This window comes from Eupeodes corollae, chromosome 1, assembly GCF_945859685.1.
Source record: "Eupeodes corollae chromosome 1, idEupCoro1.1, whole genome shotgun sequence".
NCBI classification, from domain to species: Eukaryota; Metazoa; Arthropoda; class Insecta; order Diptera; family Syrphidae; genus Eupeodes; species Eupeodes corollae.
The window spans coordinates 229,885,384-229,907,440 of NC_079147.1; the positions used below are offsets into that span (position 1 = coordinate 229,885,384).

Genomic DNA, 22,057 nt, shown 5'->3' on the forward strand with positions numbered 1-22,057 from the left:
TCAAAACTCTATATCTCAAAAACGGGTCAACAATTTTTTTACGAAATTCAAATGTAAGACGTATATTTACAATCACTAAATAACTGCATTCCAAAAATATTTTTAGAACAAAATTGGAAAATTTTATACATAAAAAATTAATTTTATAAAAAACCGCTCTAACGATTTTCAAAATAAAAATTTAAAAAATCAACGGTTTTTTTATTTATAAAATGGCATTTAAATTTTTGAAGACAAACTTATTTTTCAGGTAAAATTTTGAATCTTAAAATATTATTTTTTAATTATTTTAAGTGTGCATGAGCCCGAAAGAGCGCATTATTTTGACAAAATTGTAATTACATTCCTAGCTTTCATCCAAATTAGTGCATTTGGTACACATTTATATGATATATTTAATCAACAATCTATTTTAAAGAGTCTATCAAGAAGTATTATCTTGTGAACTTTGTATAGGTATAATGATTTTAAAATATTATTCTTTACGAATAAGGTTGTTTCACACATGATTTACTGGCCTTCGCCTATATAAAAGAATAAATACTTAGTACCTACAAGTTAAAGAAACTGGCCAGAGAGAGTATATGTATTTTCTATTAGAATCACTTTTTCAACGTATACACGCGAAGTTGTATTACGTACAACTTCTACAACTACTGCTTACGTGTCACTTCTTAACTAAAATCCAAAACGCACAAGAGCCTGACTGTAAACGACACATGAACAGCAATTTCTTGGACTTGTTCGTATGCTTGTTTTTTAAAACTTTAGTGAAAAAAATAGACTGAACGTAATAACTCCATGTTTGCGCTGAAAACTTGTAGTAAAGAAGGAATGTAGTATGTACCTTCTAGCCACCAATAACATTCCTTCATTATCATCATAAACATGTCCTTATCTATCTATCTGCATAAAGCTAAGCACGCCAAGTGAACTATTCTATGGTCGTTTTAGACATCTACCTGCTACCTAACTAAACAACCAATAGGCGATCGCCTTACAATTTAAACATTCATGGTCTGCCTCTTTCTTATCTTATTTATTTTCCATCCTGGTTCTTCTAATATGAAATTACAATAAAGCTATCTAAAGGAAAAAAGCTTTTAAGGAACAAGTTGAATCTATATGAATCGCATTGTAGCTTTATAGGTAATAGAAACCATTTTTCATATACAAAGATCGTACACAAGTAAAACAAGACTTATGAATGTAAATAAAAACAAATATCGGTAAAAGATCCTGCTGACTTATGCATACAGAAGTTTGTTTCATCCCCTTATTATATACAATAATAAGCCATTTTGTTTGTTATATAAAGTGCATTGATATAAAAAAAACAAAAACAAATTCATCAACCTTGATATGAAAGCTCTTTATGTGAAAACATATACGAGGATAGACTCAAATAAAATGAAGGAAATTGTGTTGACTTTTTGGGTCGAAAATTAATTATCTCCCTTATTCTGCTGGCTGCTTATGGGAATGGGAATAATATTTTTCTCTCGCTCCCGCTGAATTTCTCCACTTTCGATACTAACGCCACGCCAACGACTCGGCATCTGGTCGCCCTAAAAGTTTATGCTCATGAGAGTACTATGGTTTTCACATACAAAGATCGTGCGGTTTTTTGACAATTCAAATGGCATTTATATCTTTGAAGCCAAACTTATTTTATAGGAATATTTTTAAATCTCATATAAGAACTTTTTTAAACAGACTCTTTGCATACAGGAGCAAGTTCGTGCGACCCAGTCGTGCATTTTATTTATATAGGCGAAGGCCAGTAAATCATGTGGGAAACAACCTTATTCGTAAGGAATAATATTTTAAAATCATATATATACAAAGTTACCAAGATAATACTTCTTGATAGACTCTTTAAAATAGATTGTTGATTAAATATATCATATAAATGTGTACCAAATGCATTAATTTGGATGAAAGATAGGAATGTAATTACAATTTTGTTAAAATAATGCGCTCTTTCGGGTTCATGCACACTAAAAATAATTTAAAAAATAACATTTTAAGATTCAAAATTTTACCTGAAAAAGAAGTTTGTCTTCAAAAATTTAAATGCCATTTTATAAATAAAAAAACCGTTGATTTTTCAAATTTTTATTTTGAAAATCGTTAGAGCGGTTTTTTTTTAAATTAATTTTTTATATATAAAATTTTTCAATTTTGTTCTAAAAATATTTTTGGTACGCAGTTGTTTAGAGATTGTTAATATACGCTATACGTTTGAATTTCGTAAAAAAATGTTGATCCGTTTTTGAGATATCGAGTTTTAAAAAAATGAAATTCAATATTTTTTTAAAAATCCAAATAACAAAAAATTGCACTTTTGATAATCAAATATTGTTAAAGCAGTATAAGAGCTCATTCAGAAAAAAAATTATTGAAATCGGTTTATAAGTTGCTGAGAAAACTAAAAAACAAAATAACGGTTCTATGAGCGGTACCTTTCCTGAGCAATACAAAAATTTGTTTTTCTTATTAAAAGCAGTCAAATTAAAAAATAAAATTTTAAAGAAAATTTAAATAAAATCTATCGGTTTGTTTTTGAGAAAATTCAAATTTTCGTTTTTTGACCAAAAAAATTGTATGGTGGCCACTGTTAGTTTCGATCTTAAAAAAAAAATGAAAAAAACGCCTAACGCGAATCTGCTCAAAACCTTAACTTCCAAGTTTGGACTCAATCGAAGCAATGGTTTAGGCTGTAGGAGCGTGGACAGACAGACAAAACCGACCGGACGGAATCGCGGGACCCACTTTTTTCGACTTCTCTACCATCGTAATATCATGTTTGATTAAAATCTCGAGTTCGAAATTTTGCACGAATGCAAAACTTGCCATATAGTTCCTATATGTCGCAAGTAAAAATTGGTTTGCACTTCCTTCACGATTCCGGCTGATTGGCTTATCTAAAACAAAAAAAGTAAACGGCGTCTTAATTTGTGAGCCTAAATACATAGAATGAACTATCATCAAATGAATATACCAACAAGTGGACTTTGGGGAGACATTTAAAGAAAAAACGTCGCGAGTTTTACGTTTTTTTTTTGTTTTTTGCTAAAAAAGAGAAATTATTGGAATTTTTGCTTGTCGATAGATCATTCAATGCGTTTACATGTGCTGAATCCAACGCATCAAATTTTAAGTCTTTCGCTCAAGCCGTTTTTGAGATACGATGTAGGAAGGTTTGAAAAACATGGTTTTGAATTAAACTCGTTTAAAATTTCAAATCCCCTTAACTAAGATATATCAACTTACCTTTCAATCGGCGATGCCTGTTCCATAGAGTATTCCTTCCTCTTCTTCTTGAAACACTTTCAAAGCAGATTGTTCAGCTCTTGAATCAATTCTGACTTGTTTAACGGCATCACTAACGCGCCGCTCGGAACGTGAGAATCGCTCTTCAGCACGTTTCTCAACATAAGTATAGGCTTCGCGGCCTATAGGGCATCCCATAACCGACATTACTTTCAAATTACCTTCAAAACCTTCATTTAAAATTTTCTGAACAACTTTATCAGTAAGTTTACCTGGTCCTTTTTTACCGATTCCTTTTTTTGTTTTATCTTTTTTAACAGTCTGAAGTCGTACTTTAAAACGACTTCGAATTTTGAAATATCCCTTTACTACCGTTGATTTTGCCACGACGGGAAATTATGCGGCCAGGAAATGTCAGCGTCTGGTTGAAACCACGTATTCCCCAAGTCGTATTCTTCAATAGCAAGTAAGAAGAACTCACTTATTATACAACCATAACCCTCCAAATTCATGGTGACAGTAGTTCCATCGTAGTTTTCTAACGAGTAAGGTCAAATGACTCTTTCGAACCAAAGAGCGCACCAAACACTAATTTTTTGTGGATGTAATGGCCTCTATTCAATTATTTCAGCATTCTCAGAACCCCAAATACGACAATTGTGTTTATCAACACACCCACCGCGTGAGAATTGTGCTTCGTCGTTGTTCGAAATATCGCCGTCCACCGCCTGTTGTTCAAGCACCAAGCAAGCAAGACGCATCTACGACATTGTGAATAGTAAGCTGGCTTCAGTTGTTGTGTGAGCTGGACTTTATATGGATGTAGATGCAGATCCAAATGCAAAATACGGCATAATGTGCAGTAAGACAATCCTAATTCCTCAGAACGGCGAGGAATCGGTACATTCCGATCTTCGCCAACACTTTCACACAGTCTTTTCAAATTTCTTCAAAACGTTGGAAATTGCTTGCGTAGTTGGACGATTATATAAACCATAATCTTCTCTTAAAACATGATATGGGGCTGTTTCAGAATCACCATTTTTGTAGTAGGTTTCAACAATTTCTATGCGTTGTGCGATAGTTAAGCGATCCATTTTTGTAAATGTCAGACTCTCAACTGAAAAAAAATTGGTTTAACAAATTAGTTTGACAGATGTCGAATTCCAGCCCTATTCTTTTAAAACCGCAAAATGGATGACCGTTATATTTTATCAACAACAATGTCTTACGGAAAACGTTCGACAATTAATAATCCACTTGAATTTGTACCTAAGTACTCAAATACCCTAGAACTCGGTCAATTCCAAGACTGCATTTAGACTGATTATTCTAAAACCTATGACCAACTTTCTCATGATATCTTTACACATGAATTTCGTCTTATCTTCTAAATATAATCAAGTTAGATTCAGAAGTTATTTTTTAAACCCTTAATTGCCAAATAAGGAGTTCCCCAGGGTAGTCATTTAGGACCTCTACTCTTTATCTTAGCTATCATTGAAGTACGGCTTTGTGTACGGTACAGTCACACTCAAATGAATGCGAATGATATGAAAATATTCAAATAAGAGCTCTAAACGATCGATAACAACTGAAAGAAGATATAAACAGTTCTGTTACTAGATGCAAAAAGAATTGGCTAAACCTAAACAAAAAACAATGTCAATAATGACTTTTTTTTTAAAAAAAACGGACTCCTAGCTCGATTTATTTTAAAAAATTGTAATTTAAGATCTTGGAGTTCTTTTTAATTTGAATCTTGATTTCAAGGAGCTTATTTAATCGATCCTTAGTTAAACAAGCTCTATGTTAGGATTTGTTAAACATTAGTCTAAGGAATTTCATGATTCTTATGGCACTCTTGCTCTATATAGGACTTTAGTCCGTCCTCATCTGGAGCACTCATCCAAAGGTTTGTCCATACCTTTTAAAGATAGAAACTGCTCAACACAATTTCAAACCATGGTCTCACAATAACAACCTTCTTCCTTCCAAAGCTTCTTCAAATTCAGCCTCCATCGCAAAGCAGCGTTAATAATGATATTTTTTTGATTCATCAACTTTTAACTGGTGTAGGTACATTTTTTTTTAACCATAAAGATAGATCAGAAAATACTTCTTTTTTCTTTTATGAATTTGTAGCTTTTATACATACATATGTTCCAAAAACAAGAATCTTAAGGACATATTGTGTATAAAGTAACAGAGACCTGAATCAAACAAGAATTTTTGCATTCATTGATTTGTAAATAACTTTTTTTCTTCGGTTTTATATTTCCTCAAAGTATCTGTCTACTTCATTCGCATAATCCAAGTGGGGAATAATGTAATTCAATATCCCACTGTCTACTTCACAAATGACTAGGTTTAGTACAAGTACGAGTAGGTATATGCTGTCAAGCTTTTACCAAACAAGTACCTGCCAACAAATTCAAGGTTCTTGGGTATAGTTTCATCTTTATGCGTAAAAGCTACAAAGTTTTATCATAATGGAGTAAAAGTTGGTTGGTATGACATTCGCATTCGGAAACCTTCAATTATTGTGGGTTCTTCATACAACAATAAGAGGGTTACCTTGAAAGCAACTTGAATCTATGTACAATTTTTAAAGGCACCTTACCGTAGTCTTAAATTTTGCTATACAGATCGAATGTTTGAATGTGATAAACTGAAAATGATGATCGTTTAAATGGTATTTCTTGATGTCTTTGTTTTTTTTTTTTCAATTAAAGGGACATGTATATTGTCAAAATATTTTGTAATTCTACCCTCTTTTATTCTTCTAAGATACATGTATTGAAAATAGCCTTGAAAAATTGGATTATAATTGTTCTTCTAATCCTATTTCCCAGCATAATTTAGATTCCATTATAATCTGATTAATGGCTTAGAAACTCATAAAGGATGAACAAACGAACATTCAATTTTATTTAAACATTCTATTGTAGATCAGCTGAAGAGATGAATAGTTTAAAATATTTGTTCTACATTTAAATGGAATTCAGTCAAAAGCCATAAATCACAGTTTACGATATAAATTCAAGAAAACAAGATACGCTTGAAAATGAAAGAAGAATTCAAAACAAAAATCAATGGCCGCATAAATTAATTCTTCATTCCTAGTATTCTAAAAAATGATAGTTTATTTTATTGAAAGGGAGTGGAATTGATGTTGATGGCCCATTTAATAGATTTAAATGTTTTTTAACCTTCTTTGCACGTATAGTCTTTTTTTAAATTGGGGCACATAATATTATGGGTGGAATCAGCTCACGCATAGACTTGGACGTCTATCTTTTACATACATAATTATTCATCCGATATTAGGTTTGCAGAAATCTTGGATATCGAATTAACCTACATAATATTGCTATAATAGATATACAATTGCTTAGAACGTGTTTTATTATTGCATACTTACTTTTGATTTTATGATTTCTCTAATAAATTCATTTTTGTTCTTCCAGGCACTACATTTCATGCTGCGTTGAGATCATTAAAACATTAATATCAAAAACAAACAAATAAATAAACCAGCTTCGAAATGTCGAGTTCGAAAATAATATTAAAAATACTGTTCACACTTTGTGTGTGGTCGTTTGTTATGTTGGGACTTTTCAAAATCCATGATGGTCAGATGGTGTCACAGGAGTACATTTCGGTGCCGATAAATGGTCGTCTTCTTTTGCAAAAAGAAAATAAATACGGAGCTGATCTGACCTCTACCACAACAGACCGATATGAGCCATTTGAAATATTGGTTGATAATAGAACTGGTATGTAAAACAATATTTTTTTATTAATAAATATATTAAAAAAAATATTATCACCCTATTCCATCACTCCAAAAAAAAAGAGGCTGGGATGCGACCCAAACTGATAACTTCCCATCTCGTCTGTCGATTTGTCTTGCTTAAAAGTTTGTCTATTTGTACTCGTAATAATTTTTACCAAATTTGCGTACTATTTTTTGTAGATTTTATTTTTTATGAAAAAACGGACTGTTAGATTTTTATATAAAAATTAATGAATATCGAAAACAATATTTTCTGTAAATAAAATAAGTTTGAAGCCAATATTTTTAATTTTTGAAAAGCTATTTGAGTCGAAAGTAAATTTTTACCAAGTTTTAGTATTGTTTTTTTAGAGTTTTATTTTGTAGAAAAACTGTCAATTCGATTTTTCTCAAAAATTATCCTAATGTTGAAAACAATATTTCCCATAAGTAAAAATTAGTAAGAAGCTATTATCTCAAATATTTGAAAAGATATTTGAGTCGAAAATCATTTTTTACCAACTTTTGCTATTTTTTTCAGTTTTTAATTTTTTGTAAAAAAAACTGCCAATTCGATTTTTCTCAACATTTTTCAGAATGTTGAAAACAGTATTTCTCATTAAATAAAATAAGTTTGAAGTCTAAATTTCAAGTTTTTGAAAAGTTATTTGAGTCGAAAATCAATTTTTACCAACTTTGAGTAATCTTTTTTTTGGATTTTTAGTTTTTGTAAAAAAAACTGTCAATTTGATTTTTCTCAAAATTTTACCACATGTCAAGAACATTATTCTTCGTTGCACAAAATTATTTTAGTCGTAAAATTTTGGAGGTGACAATTTTTTTTTTCAGTTGTATTTTAAAATTTAAATTTTGTGTCAAGTTCAGTCCATGGTATTTAAAGTCTTTGGCTATATCTGTATTCTCACCATTGTTGTTCCATTTTTCATTTAGGAAGTTTCTACCTTCATCGTCCTTGAAAATCATGATCTTGGACTATTCCATGTTTGCTAGTAGGTTCCATATTTTACAGTACTCAAAAATCCGTTTAGTCATAAGCTGTAGTGAGTTTAGAGATGACGCGAAAACCACAATATCATCCGCCAAAAACAGTGATTTAATTCATTCTCCAGTGTGTTCAATACCAGCTGGCAAGAAATCGACTAACTCTTCGATAAAGGAAGATAATGGGCTTGGGCTCATCGTGCAATCTTTTTCTGACGCCTGATTCCGTCCCTTCTGTAACACTCCAAACTGCTGCCTTAGTATCCATATACAGGCTTTGCAGAACTCTTCCAATATTAACGACATTCCCATACCAAGGAGCTTATAGAAAAAAGCTTGCCTATTCACCGTGTCAAATGCAGACTTAAAATGTACGAAAAACGCCTATAAATCCATATTTCTTCTTATAAATGAATCCACAATGCTTTTTAGAACAAAGATATAATCGATTGTTGAGTAACGGGATCTTTCAACAAATAATTTTCATCAATCAATTAATTGAGCAGTGTTTGCAGAGGCCAGCTTCTTTTTTTTGTGGATTGGAAAAATTTTGATTCACTAAATTTTTGAGGAATCATACCTGTTCCCAATTCTTCATCGTATACTGCAGTAAGCTTGCTTATTAACTCAACGGTCCAATACTTAAATAATTCTTTTGATATCTCATTGGAGCATGCCGCTATTCCATCATGGATGTGCAAAATTAAAGCTGTTTCCTTCATGAACTGGGTTTAGAAAATTTTTAAATGGTCTGCCAAAAGCATGGGGCTCAAGTTGGGATGGATTTTAAAAGTTTTACCATTCAAATTTTTCACCAAATTCCAAAAGTCCTTCGAGTTCATACAAGTGGATAACCGTCTATCTTCTGTCTCAAAAACAATTTTTTTTTGGGAACACAGGGTCTTGTAATAGGTGTTGGCTTTAAGATCCTGCCTTTTAAAGTGCTCATTCAATGTGCCAACCAATGTGCTCTAATGATTCACAACGTTTTGGGATATGATGCTTTCATGATCTCTTCTAACTGACTCAGGTTACATTGCTGGTAACTTTGAAGGAAAGTGTTCAGATTTATATAATATTGAACTTTTATTTTGGTTCCACATAAGTTTTGGTAGAAGTCTTATAGGTTTTGATTCCTCAGTCGCCATTGAAAGTCCACAAGTCACGACTAATGGAAAAATGGGTCGAAAAGGGCACATTTTCAACTTGGAACTCAATTATTTGATGTTTCAATTACCACTAATAAGGCCGTAATCAATTATCGAACTGTTCTGACTGCCGACAAAAGTAAGTTTTCATTCTTTAACCAGCTGGTTCCGTTGATAATTCGAGGACCATAAGAGTTATAAACATCCAATAACTTTGTTCCCTTAGCGTCGCAGACTGTATCTTTGGACTTCCGCTCGATCCCACTAATTCGGTTTTCGTTTTCAGCTTCATTACCAATTCTTGCGTTCAGATCTTTCACCACCATCAGATTCGATGAGCTTTGATGTTGTGCCAAAAATTCTTCGAGTTTCGCAAAATCAATGCCACAATGGTTACAGTTGATGTAAGTTGGCAGTAAACTGTAATTTATTCCATTAAGATTCAGGTTTGAAAACGTCACCTCATCAATAACACGAAAATCAGAATTAACAAACTTCATAATTTATGTTATATCCGAAAAAACAACACCCGCTGGCTCTTCCTCTTGACTGTACTCGAATAACTGATATACACTTAAATTCAAAATTAAGAAATTTGGGTTCAAAAATATTTACATCATTTTACTAATTTACAAACATTTTACTAATCTTAGAAAATAAACTTTTTACAATTTCAGCAATGGACGATGAGCAGCTTGTTCGTGATGTAGAATCCCGTATTCCCTCACTTCCAATAGCCTATTGGAGTAAAAATAAGAACTTCCTGCAACAGAAGTCCTCCACATGTGCCAAGTATCCTTCAATATTCGAACTAGAATTCAACAATATCTATTGGCAGACAATGCGAACTTCCAATGGGACATTCCAGTTATTCGGTGCATATTATGACATCCGTAAAAGTTCACTTCTGGGGCCAACTGTTCGGATTTTAGGAATGATCGACCGTATAGAACCAAAAGTAAAAACATTCTGTCAATTCTGGTTCGATGGACAAAAGGAACCATTCATTGTGAAGACATTCGAATACAAATACATTTGGTATAATAAATGGGGCAACTATAAACAGGGTATTTACCAGCCATATTTGATTGCGTGTCAAATTCCAAAACCATTTCATGGAATTGTCCCATCATCGGTGTCGATGGTTGAGAGGGAATGCGACACTGCCACAAACAATTTACGAGTTATTTACAATCGGCCCCCGGATGACCATAAGCGAGGATTTGCTGTTTGCGTCAAGGGTCTTGATTTTCTCTATGACGACCTTTCAGTACGGCTTGTTGAATGGATTGAGATGTTGAACATACTTGGAGCCGATAAGATATTTTTTTATAACTTACAAGTCCATCCGAATATTTCAAAAGTTCTCAACCACTATGAACAAGAAGGAAAAGTTCAAGTCATCCCACTGACCCTGCCAGGAGGTCAGCCGAATGTCCCTGGTTTCCAGCATCTCTATCTCACAAAGAAAACCAATCACAAACGCCAAAACGAAGTGATACCCTACAACGATTGTCTGTACAAGAATATCTATCGCTACGATTACATAGCGCTTCTGGATATCGACGAAGTTATCATGCCTAAACATGACGATAGCTCATGGATGGATTTGATGCAACGGGTTATAGCCAAAGCCAGGAAGATAAAGCCCGAGGGATATGCAAGCTATAATTTTCGAAATGTGTATTTTCTCGACGATCATCAACATGATCACGGCTGGCACAAGGATGTTCCGAAGTATATGCATATGCTGCAGCACGTCCATCGAGCTAAAAACTACACCAAGCCTAACCAGTACGTCAAATGCTTTCACAATCCCGAAAAGGTGCTAACTCTACACAATCACTTCCCGCTTGCTTGTTTGGGCGGTGTTTGCAAGTCCTATCCAGTAGACACAGAAGATGCCCAATTACAGCACTATAGGGCGGATTGTGTCAAGACTTTGCTAAAATCCTGCGAGCAATATCGCGACAATTCAGTCGAAGACAAAACCATTTGGAAATACAAGGACGAGTTAATTCGACGATCAGTAAAAACATTAGATTTGCTGGGCTTTTTCAAGAAGTCAGGAAACTCGCTCTTGCCAACGTCGCCGAATGGATCAACAGAACGGTGATTTTGGCTTAATTGGTGGCGATTATTACTGACTAAAATGCGTGAAAAATACTATGAACGGAACAATTTGTGACTAAAAAGCTCCATATAATAATTTTATTACATAATCATCACCGTGATTTTCTGCCTAGAGAATTTAATAACAACTTTATAGAGAATATGAAATCAGTCCTAATGTTTTTCAGAAGAGTTTCCTATAGTGGCTTATGTTAAAGACTTTATTTGATTTAATACTCGTACTGTTTATTTGGTTGATGATGTTAAATATGAATTGTAATACTAAGCTCAAGGCCTGAGCACGTGCTCCCTTTTACCACCCACTTTCGGTGCTTCATCTTCACGAGAGCCAACAGAAACTAAAGCACCAATCACTGTGTTGTTTTCTTTCAACCTTTTTAAAAGTACTTAATGTGAAAAATTTAATTTTATTGCTCAGATAGAAAAATCAATTTGTGCCTTTACTATATTAGATAAACTAAAAATATTAAATATATAAACATTTCGTGTTATATTTATATAAAACCTACATATATGTAAGTAGGTACATTTATATTGTTCCTTTTGCTGTTCTCCTTTTTCAATGAAATGTTTGTTTATTTAAAAAGTTTAATTCCGTAATTATAAACCTAAAAAACTACTTAAATTAAAATAATGACAAACATTAGTAACATTTAGTATGATGATTACTTTAATATTGAAATTAATTGATGATTTGAATAAAATTAACAGACAATAAACATTAACACCAGTGAAATATAAATACAAATTAATTTTTGATTATATATAATCATGGGCAAAATTAAAACAACAATTCAAATTCAAGTTCAAATTTGTCTGTTCTCATTTATTTTCAATATGTTACTTAACCTATTGACCTACATTTACCCACATAGTATACTCTAAATTTTAAATATATTATTTACATATCTACTTAATTCTGATCAATTGTTTATTTTTTTGAAAGAAAAGTTAATTATTTATATTAAACTTCAACCAAAAGTGTTTAAGTTAAACTTAAATTTTAAGTTTGGCGTCAGCAAAAGGCTTTAAAGACTGATGACGTTGCAAAAACGAAATGAACAAATATTAAATTAAAAAAAAAAATTATGTATACAAAACAAGTGATTTAAATAAAATATAATATAATATTTAATACCTTACCTTAAAAATTGCTTTCATGTAAATAAAGATGTATAATAAATTTAAGTAAAAATAATTAAGAGTATTTATTTTATAAAATTATTTCTAAGATTTATTTTTCGGGCAAAATTTCTAAATTATTTTGAATGTTTAAAAAAGTTATACCACTCACTACTCAAACGAATTTTTTTATTTCGTTTATAATTTATTGGTAAAAAGAAAAACTTTTGAAAAAGACATTTTTGTACGAAAAACATTTTTAATTAAAATTTTTGTCATGTACATTCAAATTTATATAATTATGTAACTATCGACGATTATTATGTAACATATTCCTATTTTGCCAATAATGATACATATAATATTATTTCAACTTTTAAAAAATATCGACTTTTATGTTTATTATGTTTAAACTTTAATAAAAAGTGGTAAATAAAGAAAGTATTAGAAACAATAGATCTATTATTGACTAAAAGCAAGACTAGTTCTTAGTATGACGAATACACGTCCTCCAAGAGCCAATCGTCGAATCATATAAGCCATTGAATTGTATGCTAGAGATTAAAAGTGTCATTTTTTCGAATATCGGACTTGGTAAGTCGAGCAGAAATCAGTCTTGACTTCTTTCTTACCTCTGACTATGGTAAGTACACTATTAGTGTTCTATCTCCTCTAGGCGCATCTGACCATTGTGTCATATCAGAAAATTTCGAAACTTTCCTGTTAAAGAAAGAGCTCCTTAGGGAACCGTTTGGCAATACGAGAAAGCCTGGAACGGTCTCAATAATTATTTAAGAATCTTTAAATGGTCTCTATGCCTATGAAATAGGGTTAAAAGCATCAGACCTAAGCCTGCAACGCCCATATTTGACGAACCAAATTTGTACATGGCCAACAATTACGGCAAAAAATACTGCAATGTCCCAAAGGCAGTACAAATTTTTGGTCATCCGTCGTTGTTAATGATACTCCATTTGTTAGCTCTCTTGACAAAGTTAACCGCTAATTTAACGCCGCCAGTAAATGTTATGACTCCGCCTGTCATTCAGAAAGTTAATGATTCTATGGGGCCAATCTTTTTCGAACTCATACTGTGGCGAGAGTCCTAAAAGATATCAACATACATAAATTGTTATGAAGAGGTGTTTTTCAACGCTGGCAAAACCACTCCGTAAGCTGTTTTATCTGTCCTACTCCTCAGGTCTCGTTCCGCAGCGGATATAGAAAACAGCATTTGTCCAGCCTATTCCCTAAATAGGCAAATCCTCCTCACCCTCTAATTACCGACCGATTGCACTTACGACCCTTCATCCCAAGGTCATGAAAACGCTGATAAATTATCAGCTCAAGAAATATCTCATAGATCGAAAGCTTCTTAATGACCGGCAGTACGGCTTTCGCAGCAACAGTGGAGCAAATCTTTACATCGTTTTGGCTTTTCATATTCGTTTTCAGGCTCACATCACTCTTCTTCGGATGTGGAAGGAACTGTAACGATAAAGTATGATTAGTTCATTAAATTCTGACTTGAACAGCATTCTACAATGGAAACACGACGCTGTCTTGTACCGTTGAAGCGAGATATATCCCCTTGCCATTATCCATGGATGGCACTTGCATAGAGGAGACTGAACATCTTGTTATCCTCGGTATGTGTATCTCCAACCACCTTTTGTGGAACAATCACATGCGCGATGTCGCCAAAAATGTGGAATGCCTTATCACACTCTGTTTTTCCCAGACATTGCAATATTCAGGAATTCAAAACCAATATGCACCGACACCTCCTTTCAACCTCTCTCTCGTCTTCCTAGTGCCCTTGAGTATGTGCTTGTTATATAAAAAAAAATTGGATTGCCACTTAAAGACTTAATTCAAAAAGGTCGCTTGAGGATCGTAGCTCTAAAAGAATTAAACGATATCCTAAGAGTATTTTGCTAGTATCGTCTTGACCTTATCAAAATTGAAAAATATTGTAAAGTGTTTAATTTGAGACTATAGACCGACTCTGTAAATATTTCTTAAAGTTTACAAAAAAAATTAGTAACAATATTTTCTGTAAGATACAAACAAAGTTCAAGTCAATATCTTTTTTTGCTTTTTATTTTTGTCTTATTCCCAAGATTTTTAGTCGAAACTAAACTTGTACCAATTTTAGTTGCTTTACTTAAGTTAGTACTACAGTGCATCGTGCTCCCGTGCTTCAAGAAATAGATCCCGCCAGTTTACTTGATCTCTAGCTTGCTGTCTTCAGTTTCGAAACACAAGTCCGGTGTGTGTCGGCATCAACTTCATCACTCCACCAGAAATGAGCTCTCCTCTGCTTCAGATTCCCTCAGACTAAGCGTTTAATACCCTACCGATATTTATTCGCTCCACATGCCCTAGCCATCTTAATCTTTGAACAAGTAGTTTTTTGACCAGTGGAAAGTCCCTGTACAGCTCGTTTAGTTTGTGACTGTATATTCTTCCGCAGATATTATTTAAGCTGTCGACACAATCCGGTCCCTATATAATACGTAAAACCTTCCTCTAGAAGTTACCAAGGGATCCTTTATCGACCTTTTGTACAATGTCTCCTTGTTTCTTCGCTATAAGGCCTTATTCCTCAATTGCTTACTTAGGCCAGCGAAACAGCGATTGCTAAGAGTAATTCTACGTTTGATTTCAGCGCTGGCAGATAAATAAGTTATACTTATTACTGGTCATTTTGTGATCAAGTCTACAATGGTAATAGACTCTATTGGATGACAGTAAATTCTTAGTTTTGTCCTCGTTAATCACAAGACCCATTTTGTTCGCTTAAGACTCGATACCGATACCAAAGGGCTTTTGAGCCAAAATCTTTAATTGTTGCCAAGATAATCGAAAACCGATTGTTCCCAACATAAATAAGTATTTTTTAGTTTTTTCTTTTGTAAAAAAAAATTATCACTTCGATTTTCTAAAAATACTACCATATGTCAAAACGTTATTCTTTGATGGATAAAATTATTTTGGAGGTAATATCATTTTTTCGCAACATACTCAGGGTGTCAAATATATTCTTACAGTTGTTTTTATTCGAATTTTTCGTTGTCGATATCTCTGACGGTTTTTGAGATATGGCTGACGAAAAGAGGTTTCCCGAACGTGTGGACATATTATAGACGTACGAACGTGGGGACACACGTACAGACAGAGATCTGTTTAAAAACCTTTGATTTTGATTCTAGGTACCTTGAAATTTCGAGAAATGTAAATAAAATGCAATTCGCCAAAACGTAGCTATTATGTAACGTATTACGGTTGTGTATGCCCTGATAGATGGAAAGAAGTCAGCCTGTGTAGAATATGGGTAAATTTATGTTGCAAAAGTCAAACATTAGTGCAATTTTTTTAAGAATAGAAAGTACCGACGTGAGTCTTTCTTTTTCGTTTTGTTGACAGCTTTATGTTAATGTTAATCTAAGCTTGGGTTTCCTAAGCTTTAAATCATATTGGCTTCAATAGAAATTGTATGTTACATATTATTTTAAATATTCGTAGCTATCACGTGATTCTTTTTTAACTTCCCTCGAATTGAAAATGTTGACATTTCTCCACGTTTCAAGATCCCTAATAGAAATAAATTTGTCGGAGTTTTTTTCATCGACTTCAAATAAATATTGTTATGTAGAAAGGTCTCACAAACAAATGCAGAGGTGGTTTTTTTACCATAGTACTTCAAAATACAGGTGAAAATTTTGGTTAGCCCAAAATATCTCACGAAGTCACGAACCAATATCGCTTGACCTAAATTTTATATTATATATTGTAACGTGATACGAAACGAGTTTATTTTTGTGGAAAAAATCCTATTAATTTTTTTTTTTATAAAAAAAAAAGCTGGACAAAATTATTTGCCACCTTGAATACTTTGCGAACAAAAAATGATTTTATCTCCAAAATAATTTTGTGCAATGAAAAATTACATTTTTGACATTTGGTAAAATTTTGAGAAAAATCGAACTGACAGTTTTTTAACAAAAATAAAAACCTATACAAAAATTACTAAAAGTTCGTAAAAATTGATTTTCGACTCAAATATCTTTTTAAAAAATTAAGATTATAGCTTCAAATTAATTTTGTCTTTAACAAAAATCGAATTGATTATTTTCTTACAGAAAATAAAAACAGAAAAAAAAACAATACTTACACTTGGTAAAAATTTACTTTCGACTCAAATATCTTTTCAAAATTCAAAAATATTGGCTTCAAATATTGTTTTCAACATTCAGTACATTTTGTACAAAAATCTAACAGTCCGTTTTTTTCATTAAAAAAATGAAATCTACAAAAAAGAGTACGTACATTTGGTAAAAATTGATTTTCGGTTCTCGATATTTCATGAACAACAGAAGATATTGACTTTAAATTGATATCATTCATTGTTTATATAAGAAATATAAACTTTTAAGAAATGCCACTAAAATTGGTAAAAATTGGTTCTCGACTAAAAATCTCGTTAACATTTCATTAATTGCAAAGTATTGTTGGTAATTTTAATGTTTTAAGAGCAATTCAACTGACAACTATTTAAAAAAACACGAAAACCTACAAACTTTTAAGCAGGACAAATCGACAGACGAGATGGAAGTTATCAGTGTGGGTCGCATCCCAGCCTCTTTTTTTTAATTAATGTTTCAGGTTTAACCTAAACGATATTAAAGTTATTATCAGTACATATTTTCAAGCCATTTTAATATAAAAGTTCTTGTAGTAATTCATTATTTTCTTATGTTTTAATCGTTTTGTAACTAAAGTACATACACTGTTTACATTATGTATTAAAGATGTTAAAGATTTTCTAAACTAATGGATAATTGACATCATTTGCTATACCACACTGATTATTCTTGTTGCGGGACATTTTGATAAAGCCTCCTTCACCCCAAGTATCTCCCCACGAGTTTTTTATTATCCAATAGTCGTTCCCATTCTCATCGGTCCCATATCCAACACAGAGAACAGAATGATTCCCGTACTCCAAACTAGAATGGCACTCGGCTTCATCGAAAACACCACTTTTATAAAATTGTAATGACTCCCGATTAACATTAATAACAGCAGCTAGTGGACCAACACTTGCAACTGCTTCCATCATCTTACTCTCGTCTCCTATTGGAAGATCAACATACCCCCGATCGGTAGCTGCTATGCTGCTTTTGTTAAAATTACAGACAGCTCCGTCAACTCCTTTATAGGGATAAGCTTCTTCTGTGTCAATACCTCCGTTGTATTTTACATACCTATATGCTTGTCTAGTAAAGCCTCCATTGCATCCTGAATTTCCGTAATCTGTTGTACAATCAATCAAATTCTGAACAGACAAAGAAGTCAAAACCCCATTATGAATAAAGTTTTGACCTTCCAATGCACCAACAGCTGAAAATGCCCAACATGATCCACAATAACCTTATCAAAAATTAAAATGTTAAAATAAGTTTTAAAAACTCTATACAACATGGATCTCACCCTGTTCTTTGACTGGAGTCACTGCACCACGTTCAGTCCAATTAATTGATTTTGGTAAGGTAAAGTTAAGGGGGCTAACATAATCAATACCTTCTTCTGGCATTGTTTTCCTTATATACCTACATTATAAGCACTTTTATATTTTAAACGATAAATTTCCATCATATTCCAAACTTACTGATTGTTTTCGTTTGATGAATTATAACCATTCACATAATTATAGAATTCATCGTATAGGAGATCGGCATACTTGTTGAGGCCGAGTGTAAACGAGACCAAACCCTTAGCGTACTTCTCATTGTGTTTTTCAATTTTGTCCTTATTTTCGAAAAATGTTTTCATTCGGTAGTTTTCTTCGGCTTCGTTTTTGTAATGTTTTCCATATTTAACCTGAAATGAAAAACTATGTTTTATTAAATACCAAATTTACCGAAACATTAGAGTTTGAGATTTTAAAAATAGTTTTTGGAAAAAATTACATTTTGATTGGTAAAAATGTGTTAGAAAAGAAGAGAAACTGGAGACGAAAAAAGCAATTGACTCAAAATGGGACTTTTGTTTAGCTTACCTTAAATAAATTCCAATCTCCATCAATATTGATTTGAAAAGATTCTAAGCTTTCAGCAAATATTAAGCAGCTTAACACAATTATTATGAGTTTCATTTTAAGTCTTTCTTTGCCTAAGAAAGTAGAATAAATAAAAGGAAGAAGGTTAAAAGTTAAAAGCATAGATTCAGTTTAAATTTTAAGGTCCATTTGACGAAACTTAACACATGAGGGAGAATAAATAAATTTCCAATGGAGTTAGGCTTCAATAATCTACTAACAATTCTTAAATATTAAAAACCAATTGAGGTTTCAAATTTTAGGAATTTATTTGTCTTGTGTTGTGATGCAATTATCGAATAAAAGATAATCGACAAAACGATGATTTCAGAGCGCTGCTATGACTGGTTACACATTAAAAATTCTCAAATTCCAATCAATTTTGATTGAATTGACTTTTTGCACTCACGCTTGATTTTGTTGCTTCTAATTGTTCTTGTCAAACATTAGTTGATAGCATACAGGTCGGGCTTAAATTGTCTGACCAATTTGCATTCAAAGCTGTTATCCTTTGCCTAAAAGGTGACAAGGCGTAACTTTAAAGCTGTGATCTTTTGACATTGAACAAGTAAACACTATGCCATCACCAAATATGGAACAATATACGCAAAATCAAAATCAAAACCTACCCAGTCACAGTTCGCAAAACTAAAGAAATTTTAGGTCGTCGTGAAGCAACTTCTCGACCGGCAATAGTAAAACTGGTAGATTATTTAAGTTAGTATACAAGTTCCTTAAAAAAGCAGATCTAACAAAGTGCGAAAACTGGAGCAAAAGTCATACTGGAACGCATCAGAGAACACCTTGAGGCCACACTCGATGTCGAACAAGAAGGATTCCACACTGCATCCTCCTGTATTGATCATATCAACGCCTGTGGATCATTATTGAACAGTGCGTTGAATCACCACTGCACCTGCTGTTCATCGACTTCGAGAAGACCTTTGATACAACAGGGAGTATATCTGGTTAGCATTACGGAGGAGAGGCATCCCAGAAAAACTAATTGCTATTATTAAAGCAACATACGATGGATCCAAGTGTCACGTTCTGCACGATGGTAGGTTGTCAGATGATTTTGAAATCCATAGAGGAGTCAGAAGGGCTTTATTCTATCCCCAATATTGTTTTTGTTGGTGATAAGCGATGTACTGCGCGTAGCTTTGTCAGGTAATGAAGGAATCCAATGGACTTTGACATAGTATTTAAAGCACTTGGATTACGCGGACGATGTTTGCTTACTCTCATAGGATCATGCAACTCCATCTAATGACAACAAGTGTGGAGAGAGAAGCAGAAGTTGTGGGGCTGAAAATTATTTCCGGCAAAACAAAATTGATCAGCCTCGGAACCCGATCATCCTCTTAAATAAATATTTCCTCGCAACCGGTGGAAAAAGTGGCACAAATGTATAATCTGTGATTCTTTATAGGTGCAGCACTTGGTAGGTTACTTCAGCCATTACAAGAAATCTGCAAACCTTCGTGAATAGATGTCTTCGTAACATTCTAAGGATTTTTTGACCAAACCGTTGAGGTTCTTCATAGAAGTACAGACCAGGAATCTATAGACTCTATAATACGAAGACATATTGCAGACCAAGCAATGCAGTGGAATCCACTTACACAAGAAGGAAGAAGAGCTGGACGACCGAGAAGCACATGGACGGGAGAGTCGAGGCGGAATCAGCTTCACTAGGCAAAAGTTGGAGGGAGATGAAACTCATCTCCGGAAACTGCACAAGATGCCGTGTAGGAGTAGTAGAGGCCCTATGCCCCTTTAGGGGTTCCCAACGGACTTAACAGGTCTGAGGACCTAAGTAAGTATGTTAGTATACTGTGAAGAAAACGTGTGGAACGTTACTTTCAAGATCAATTGAGAACAAAGCTACTTTAGCCTGTAGTATTGACGCAACCCAGCTTGTCCATTCGTCGTTAATATTTTTACTTTTAACGAAAGACATTACACCGTATTTTGTATAAGATCTTAAACATTGTAAAGTTAGTACAAAAACTCAAATAGTTCGATCATCACTCATCAGAAACGTGTGTCGTATCTTCAGTAATTTGGTCCTTGGGATGCATCAAAAGTATACGGATTTTCTTTAAAAAATTATCTTCAGTAATCAGCAGGACCATTCTCAACTTGGAGGATACTTTAAAAAGAAGATTTGTAGCATTTGGCGCTCATAATACAGGAACGATTGTTGAAGAGCCTCATCATCCTCAACATGTCTCGAAAATGAAGATAGTGCAATTCTTACGGTGAATTTTTGGTGGTACCAAAAATCTATGATTATCAAACTCATCAAAATGAAATTGGTTTTCATCCCTCAGGACAACCAGTCGCCAGGTGTTCTGTATTGGAAAACTTGGGCTGGAACTTCTAACGCGTTTCTCTCAACGGATATGCTGAGACATTTCTGCTCATGTTTTTCGTTTTTTTTGTTATCCATAGGATTCTCTATTGAGTTTAAAATTTTGGGGCATAGAAAAAGTAGTTTTTAAAAAACAGGGTTTTGACACGGTAACCAACGAAAAGTTTAATATTACCGATGACGTTCACTGTGACACATTGGTTTTACTATCTCATAACAAGAAGATGAAATTTCTTGAACTTTATGAACTTTTAAATTGTTTAATGGTCCGGATGTTTGTTTTTTGTTTTACATTTAATTTTATCATTATAACTGTGATATCTTTTAAATTTTAGTCCTTAAATATTTGTTCCTCCTTTAAGACGCTTAACATTGAACACGTTTTTATGAATATTTGGGATGCAGATTAAATCAAGTAGTCTTTTACTATGCCCAAATCTTGCAGATAATTTTCTTATCACTAACTCACCAAATAAAATTTGTGCGTACAAAATCCAAACACGAGTCGCACTGATAGTACAAATTTCCAAAAAAATAATTTTGATTATTTCTCTCAATAGGAAACTAAACGCTACCTTCTGTTAAGAACTTTTGTTTTGGACTGATCAGAAATCTGAAGAACCTCAATTCAATACACTCTTGATTATTTTTTAATTATTATTACTTATTCATCTCTTAATGCTTTGACTTTTATATGATTATAATTAATTTCAAACACACCCTCAAAATAATAAATATAGTATTTCGAAAGTCAATTATTTTTGAAGGCAGTTTATAATAAAAATGCTATGTTAAGTGCTCAATTAAGCTTTTTGTAATTTAAGAGAAAGAGGTGAGTAAATTTTAGAATAAGTTCATAATGAATTTCCGTCCAGTATCACATTTTCTAAGTCTGTTCCGGGTGGGATCTTTTTTAAACAAATGAAGAAAGTATAAATCTCCACTGACTGATTTCTTATGGGACACTAATGGGATATTTGTTTACGAATTGATTTAAGATGTTACTTGGAGTTTTTTATGTGGATTAATTAAACTTAATTTTTAATGCTGATTAAATCAAAAATGTATTCGAAAAATCATTCAACATTCAGACAACTCTAAAAGTGAAATGAGTTGCA

At 32.9% G+C, this 22,057-nt stretch overlaps 2 protein-coding genes across 2 annotated transcripts in view; one reads left to right on the forward strand and one right to left on the reverse strand.

Moving 5' to 3' along the window:
- Nucleotides 1–13,413, forward strand: part of LOC129941832 (uncharacterized) — a 65,576-nt gene extending 52,163 nt beyond the window's left edge. The window contains exons 3-4 of the mRNA XM_056050583.1: nt 6,747–7,055; nt 9,882–13,413. Of these exons, the coding sequence (XP_055906558.1) occupies nt 6,824–7,055; nt 9,882–11,320 (1,671 nt within the window). The 5' untranslated portion in view covers nt 6,747–6,823 and the 3' untranslated portion in view covers nt 11,321–13,413. The remainder of the gene's footprint in view (nt 1–6,746; nt 7,056–9,881) is intronic.
- Nucleotides 13,414–17,200: 3,787 nt separating this feature from the next.
- On the reverse strand, nt 17,201–21,551 carry LOC129941836 (cathepsin L-like). The gene is made up of 5 exons (XM_056050587.1): nt 21,409–21,551; nt 18,524–18,636; nt 18,134–18,345; nt 17,956–18,074; nt 17,201–17,895 (listed from the first exon to the last, which is right to left on the reverse strand). The coding sequence occupies exons 2-5, from the start codon at nt 18,617–18,619 to the stop codon at nt 17,288–17,290; spliced, it is 1,035 nt and encodes a 344-aa protein (XP_055906562.1). The 5' UTR covers nt 18,620–18,636; nt 21,409–21,551; the 3' UTR covers nt 17,201–17,287.
- Between the last annotated feature and the right edge of the window lie 506 nt (nt 21,552–22,057).

Coding starts and splice junctions, on each gene's coding strand:
- LOC129941836 (XM_056050587.1), bottom strand. CDS start 18,619: ATGAAACTCATAATAATTGTGTTAAGCTGCTTAATATTTGCTGAAAGC. Junction 18,075..18,133: donor TCATCAAACGAAAACAATCA/GTAAGTTTGGAA, acceptor CTTATAATGTAG/GTATATAAGGAAAACAATGC. Junction 17,896..17,955: donor GACTCCAGTCAAAGAACAGG/GTGAGATCCATG, acceptor ATTTTTGATAAG/GTTATTGTGGATCATGTTGG.